We start from the raw sequence: 6,845 nt of genomic DNA, 5'->3' as shown, positions 1-6,845 counted from the left end.
GGGGGGGGGGGGGTAGCGAGAGAGCGCTGTGCCAGCCTCGGCGCCTGGACGGTAGGCCGCCCCCGTAGAACTGTCGCACGGCAGCGCAGCGGGTGGCCTATCCTCGCGAGGTCAGGCGCGCGCGCTCACGCCTACCCACATTTGTTGTTGTTGATGTTGCAGGCGTAAAAGCAGCGAAAGTGGTGGTTGTTAGTGTCGAACAAAGTGGGGTTAAGCTGTGGAGGAAGAAAGAGGGGGGAGGGGGAAGGCTCACCTCACACCTCACACACATATAGCCTCGCTCTCGCTCTTCTCTTCTTGACCCCCCGCAAGAGCAGCGGAAACCAGAACGCACACCCCTTCCCGAAGGTCCCGACGGTCCCGACGGTCCCGACGACCCCGGCTCCGGCCGCACGGAACGCTCATTGTTGTGGCACGTGAAACAGAACAAGAAAAAGGATACTTTTGACGTGGCGTGCGCGCTGCGGCGGCGGCGGCAAGTGCCGACGATTCTTTTTACTCTCCGTCTCTCTCTCTCTTACTCTCTGTCTATCTCTGTCTTCCTCCCTGCCCGCCTCTCTCTCTCTCCCTCACCCATACTTTTTCCCTCGCCACGCTGATGATGGTGGTGGCGGTGGTGGTGGTTTTCTGTTGCTGCAAATCCTTTGGGTACCAACGGCAACAAAGAGCGTTGCCGCCACCGCTGCAGTCGCTTGCACTCTGAACGAACCGGCGCACCACCGGCGTGTAACGGGAAGGGTGCGCACACACGTGTGTGTGTGTGTGTGTGTGTCGCAAACTCCTCGCGCGCCATACCGCACGCCGGTTACTTGCAAAACGCGACCGACCCCGCCGCAAATACACGCACACACACACGCACATGCACATGCATGTGTGTCTTATGCATATTTCTCGTCGGAAGTATATACAAGTCACGCATGTGTGTGTGTGTTTGTGCGCCGGAGGGTTTATCTCCCATTTGTTGCCGGCGGCCTTATGCGCGCACAGTCTAGTGTGGAGCGCACCGTCTCGCTACATTCATGCTACATTACCGACGTGTATTACAAATGTTTGCGGTATTGTATGAGTAGGTCCTCCCAGCAGTGTACTACGTGCGGCCCTGGCGCTCCTATGTACATGCCTCGTTATCACCAGAGGGTCCCTGGACACGTCCGTTTATCAGCACCTCGCCGGCCCGTCCGTCACCCGCCCTCTCCGGTCCTCTCTCCCCCTCTTTCTTCCTTTACTCGCGCACTCGGCGTGGTTTTATGCACGTGTTTCTTTTTGCTTCACTGTAAAAACAAAGGGGTCTTCCTATGAATTTAGAGTTCTTCTGGACTGAAGTTTTTCTTACAGACCAGTACTCTGAATACAGAATACAGAAAAAATTCTAATATATTAAACTTTGATGTTCAGTGTAAGCTTGAAGATTCCCTGTGTTGGTCTAAAATCAAAGATTCAGAGTGACAAGTCTGAAAAACATTTACTGAGTATCCAGATGATTTTTTTTAAACAGCAATGTTTAAAAGTGCGAAGTGCGACACGGTGCTGTGCGCCCTTGCGTTAGGAAGGCCTCCTTGATTGTTCGCCACCCTCTGCCCTCCTCTCCGCCCCCTTCTCCCTTTGTCTCCCTCTCTCAGTATTCTTTCTCCTGGCCCGACTGCTGGGGCGGTATCAGCGGCGCCTATAGAGGCGCCAGGCGCTCCGCTCGGTGCGACTGCGCGGCCGGGAGGGGGCGGGCAAGGTAAGAAAAGAGGAAGGTTCTAAAAGGAAGGAGTGGGTATATTGAAGACGGGAAGGGGGAGGGGAGGGGGAGTGAAAGGACAATTGAATGAAGGTGGACAGGGGCCTTTTGTTCGGGGCTCTCCGCGTCCGCTCGCGCGCGTGGGCGGCCCGACCGGTATGTATGGTAGTGCCGAGCACTGTTAAAATAATAGCAATAGTCTGCACACTGTGAGGAGACTATTACATTATGAAACACACGCTCGATATCTTTTGAGTATAAAACTCGCGGCGAACGCATGCTTGAGTGCGCCTGCTTGAATGCGTTCCGTTCTTTATAGCGAATTCTTACCGGGGTTTGCTCTGATAATGTTTCATGATGGTCGGTCGTTTAACTGTGTAGCACACAGAGAGCGAGAGAGGCGGCGGAATGGGCGTTCCTGAGGGAAGAGCCGACAAGTACGAGAGGGAACGCCCGCCCCACCTCGCCCCGCCACGCCCTGGCTCGCGATCGAGTGATACTGCCCTGTAATTTATACCGATCTGGCCGTTTGGGCCGAAGGAGTCGTACCGGGGGCGCGGCGCGGCGTCGCGGTCGGGTCGGGTGCTCGAGCCGGGCACCGGCCGGGTACCTCAAGGGAAGGATATCTCACTCCGGCCGAACAGCGTGTGCGCGTGTGCGGAGATATGTACGACAGGCTGCACGGCACCTACACCGCAACAGCAACGAACAATGCGTCGTCATTCCGTTGTTTGCTGAGTAAACTTTTCCCGGTCGGAGTTTATCAATGATGTTAAACTTTATCAACTAGCAGCTAAAATAAAGTCTCGAAAGAGTGTCTGTCACGATGTACTCAAAATGTGCCGCACCTATATTGCGAGAGCATTGCGAAATGCGGGGTTTACCTCAGTTGTACAACATTTCCTGCCCATGTTTCCCCTTTGCTGACAGCTCGAGGGGCAGCAAAATGGTTTGTTTGTCCGCTCTGTTTTCCTTTTCTTTTCACGGCCTTGCGGTTTCGCGTCGCGTCTATCGCCGTCGGCTGACCGCCGCGGCCGCGCCGCCCCCACCGCCTCGAATTGGATCGCCTCCGCGGCCATCAGTGGGTGCGAGAGAGACGCGCGGGCAAATCGCGTTGCGGGTTTCGCGGCGGATCGCGTTCGAGAGGGAAAGTGCAAATAACAAAAGTGCAGAAAAAGAGTCTGCAAGCCGGCCCGGCGGCGGCCCTAGCTATCGCGTCGTTACGTTCGGTTTATTGGTTGTTGTTTTTTTGTCTGACAGTGTCGTGTTTTTTTGTTTCCCCAGGAGCCGCAGTGATCCTGCAGGATGCGAGAGCTCAAGAGCCCCGCGGTGGGGGTGGCGCCCCCCTACAGCCCGCTGGGGCCCCTGAGCCACCTGGGGGGCGTCGGGACGCCGCTGTCGCACCGGACGAGCGAGACGAACCTGCGGCGGTGCGGAGGCGTCACCTCAAGGTACGGGGACATTGAAACTACCAATCGTTTACTTTCATTCTAAAGTGAATAACTTGAAAATTAATTGTGTTAAATAGTGTGTAGATGTTAATTTTTATTTATGTCTTTTACTAGGGCGTCACAGAAAAGCTCGCTGCTCTATGATTTTCTCGATGGCAGAGATCTTGGTCCACAGCGTTCCGTCTCACTGGTAAGTTTTAATTTTCAATCAAATGTACCTCTGTTTATGTTTTTAGTTTTCGCTTTTCCTTGCCGTGTCGACGGATGTGCACCTGCTCGCGCCCCCGTGCCGTGACACATATAGCGATGGCGATTCGATCCACGGTAATGGCCGGCATTACATTGCGGTTCGCTGCTAATCCATCTTCCCATCCTTCTCTCTCGCTCTCAAGGAGAGCGTCGGCGAGCGGCGCGCTCAGTGCCGCCGCACAATGAGTTCGACACGTATATCACTTTGCGACGCGGGGACACGACGCGTTACGCGCGCCGCCCCGCCCCGCCCCGCCGCACGCTCTACCCACGTGCGTTCGCACACCGCGCTTTTACTCTCATTTGTCCGCGGGAGGCCGCACCTGGACGGGATCTACCTTTTTATTGACAACCCTGACCTGATAGTTGAAACACGTAGAGTACACACAGGGCGTCCAATTATTTAACGAAGAAGAACAATCTTAAAAAACGAATAGAAACCCTTTGGAGGGTATCAGAAACCATGTCATCGGGCTTCACCTTTAGTCACGCCTTAAGTAGCGACTGGGGCGGGGTCTGGACTCTCTGCATAATGGGGGGCAATCCGCGTCCCCTAAGAGTCGCAGATTACAGACATCTAACCCTCATAGCCAGCCCCAAGTGGTCCGCAAGTCCCGGAGGGCGCGGTGCCCCCCTCGTCCGAAAAGCAGTAGCGCTCTAGACAGGGGACTGTCCGTCCTGGCTTTCCTCTTTATTTTTTTCTTCTACCCCCCCCCTCTCTCTCCCTCCGGTTGTGTCGGGTACTGCCTGACCTGTACTGGACGAAATAATGTCCTTGACTGGCCTTGTGGAAATTAACCCATCCCACCAGCCCCCACAAAAAACTAAACAAAAATTGTGACACTTTTAAACATCATCTATGCCCAGTTGCAATAAGAGAAAGCAGACCGTTTTATTTTTTGTATTTATTTTTGAAGCTAAAAGAAAAATCTCTGTTGTTGCGTACGCTTGAGCTTGTATGCAATTACTGTAAATCTTGTCCTGGAACAGAACCGGAGGGACGCTTCGCTCCCACCGCCGCCCCTCGCTCTCCCTCCCCATCCTGCCAGAGCTAGCTCCTTGTCATCACAACCGCCATCAGATCTGCTACTCGTCCATCGTGCATTTACTCCCCCCCCCCCAACCACCACCACCCCTCGTCCTCGCATTGTGTTGTAATCAGTCAGTCACACACACACAAGGGGTGTTGATTTTTAAAGCAACCCCCGCTTCCCCTACTCCCCCTCCCCTTCCTCGCGCTGCTGGTCCATCACGCTTGCTTCGCCCCCTTCGCCCTCCTGCTGCCGACGTTCTGATCTCATCTAGGAGTCTAGGAGCAGGAGGAGGGAGGAGCGCATAGCTAGCCGTGTCCGGCCGAGAGCAGCGCGGCGGCGGGGTCCGCTTTTCTCACGTCGCAGCAGCAGCGGTGGCAGTGGCCGGGCCGACCACGCCGTGAGAAACACTGGACTCACGGCTGGACGAGCCGCGGCCGCCGCCGTGGACTGTGCCGGACACGACGCGCGAGGGCCCGCCCGGCCTGCCCGCTGCTTTATTGTAGGACAGACCAAACCGAGGGGAGTTAGTTGTAGTTAACCCTTGCCTGTGTGCTTCCAGCCGGCGGCAGCGTCTTTTCTACCCTCCATGCCATAACAAATAAACACACGAAAACGGAAAATGCCGACAGCAACAAAACGACGCTAATGAAAAGGCGGCTAGAGTGTTACGCTTTTTGTGCGCGATTTTATTTTGTTAGCAGAGAGCGAGAGGAGCCCGCTCGTAGAATGAAAATTGGTTGGCCAAAAAAGGGAAGAAATAATGTGGGAGGAGCAGTATAGAGAGGAGAGGGGAGCAGCAGCGGGTCATGAAGGACGGATGCTACAAAAGGCCCCCCGGGGGGCCCCCGGGCTCATGAGCTCTCCCACGCCACCACGCGCCCAATCATGAGGAGAATCTGGACTCCATGGGCCGGCCGGTCATAGGCCATGGGCCCCGTCCCGTCCCGTTCGGGTGACCGTGCGGGCCCCGCTGCATCCGCCCGCCCCCCGAGCCGAGCCGCAGCCGGGCCTCAGAGGCCCGCGGGGCACGAGTGAAGATTCCTTTCTCGAAGCCACCTCTCTCCTCTCCCCCCTCCCCCCTCTCTCCTCCCGGTATCATTAAGGACCCCGTTGTGTTGCAGACGACGCTCAGCCCGTCGGCCGCCGTGCCCGTGTCCATGGTCAGCTCGCCCGCCTCCCCCGGCAGCGTGTGCACCAACGGCGACCCGGACCTGGAGCCCAGGATGGCGCAGCTCGAGACGCTGGAGGCGAAGGTGAGTGAAGCGAGTGGAGCCGCAGAGCTCGCGAAAAAGGGTATGTCAGGTGTGGGGTTCGAACCCACGACCCCATGAGGGGACCAGAACTTAAGTCTGGCGCCTTAGACCACTCGGCCAACCTGACTGCGTGGAGGGGGAAGGGTTCCCGCCGCTACAAGGACCCGCAGCCGGGCGCATGCTCGTGGCCGCGCGCCAGTGGTGGGGGGTCCCGGCGGGCGCGGGAAAACAAACGGTGGCGCTCGCGGGCGCGGGCCTCGCGGCGCGCCTTTGGCGCGGGGCCTAGCCCGCCTTGCGACTCGCGGATCCGAGCGGCCGCTCTTATCTGCTAACCTTTGGATTTGTTTCTACCACTGCAAACCCAACAACAGTGTACTAACGGGAGCACAAGACAGGAAAGAAACTCTATAAGGAAGCGTGCACCCAGAAAGTTTGTACTATGACAAAAGAGACAAGAGAAAGTATACTTCCCATAGTACACACCTTCTTGCATGTGCGCGTTAAAGCACCACAGCATACTGCATGTACTATGTACACTGTCAGGTTTGCAGTGAATGCTCGGGGATGATTTCGAAGCTTACGAGGGGCGATGTGCGACGCTGTTCATGACAAGTCCTCTGTTTCCTCTCCGCAGATGGCGAGCATCGAGGTGTCCCTGTCCACGACGCCGAGAAGGAAGAAGAACGGGTCGATCGGGTCCGCCGCCGGGGTGACGGCCGCCGCGGCCGTGGCCACCAACGGCGTGGGCGTGGCCAACAACAACTCGCCCTACCGCCCCAGCCTGTCGCTGTCGCTCGCCCCCGGCCAGCAGCACGGCCAGCAGCATGGACAGCAGCCCTCGCCGGGCCACAACGGCCACGCCACCCCCGGCCACGGGACGCCGGGCCACCACGGCTCCCCGAGCCCCGCGCCTCCCTCCAACAACCGCGACATGGGCCGCGAGCTGGACGCACTGCGCAACGCGCTCCGGGACAAGGAGAACCTCATCCAGAGGTAAGTTGTAGGCGTCGGGTCGAGCCACGATAACTTGGCGAGCCTCTCCTTCGGCTTTTTCGTCACGGCGTCCGGCGTATGTCCGCAGCCTCCGCGGGCAGCTCATGCACGGGCCGCCGCCCGCGACGCCCACCCCCGCGCC

At 57.6% G+C, this 6,845-nt stretch overlaps 1 protein-coding gene and 1 non-coding gene across 2 annotated transcripts in view; one reads left to right on the top strand and one right to left on the bottom strand.

The window, feature by feature from the left end:
* Positions 1-6,845, top strand: part of LOC127750146 (uncharacterized) — a 26,569-nt gene that overhangs the window by 16,641 nt on the left and 3,083 nt on the right. The window contains exons 2-6 of the mRNA XM_052270847.1: positions 3,008-3,174; positions 3,289-3,364; positions 5,579-5,710; positions 6,345-6,703; positions 6,792-6,842. Of these exons, the coding sequence (XP_052126807.1) occupies positions 3,029-3,174; positions 3,289-3,364; positions 5,579-5,710; positions 6,345-6,703; positions 6,792-6,842 (764 nt within the window). The 5' untranslated portion in view covers positions 3,008-3,028. The remainder of the gene's footprint in view (positions 1-3,007; positions 3,175-3,288; positions 3,365-5,578; positions 5,711-6,344; positions 6,704-6,791; positions 6,843-6,845) is intronic.
* Trnal-uaa (transfer RNA leucine (anticodon UAA)) lies at positions 5,754-5,837 on the bottom strand. Its single transcript has one exon. It is a non-coding gene; the product is annotated as a tRNA-Leu (tRNA).

The sequence above is a fragment of the Frankliniella occidentalis genome, unplaced genomic scaffold (genome assembly GCF_000697945.3).
Source record: "Frankliniella occidentalis isolate FOCC.00 unplaced genomic scaffold, Focc_3.1 Scaffold141, whole genome shotgun sequence".
Taxonomy (NCBI): Eukaryota; Metazoa; Arthropoda; class Insecta; order Thysanoptera; family Thripidae; genus Frankliniella; species Frankliniella occidentalis.
Note: the sequence above shows the minus strand (reverse complement) of the source record. Positions and strands in the feature narration are given on the sequence as shown.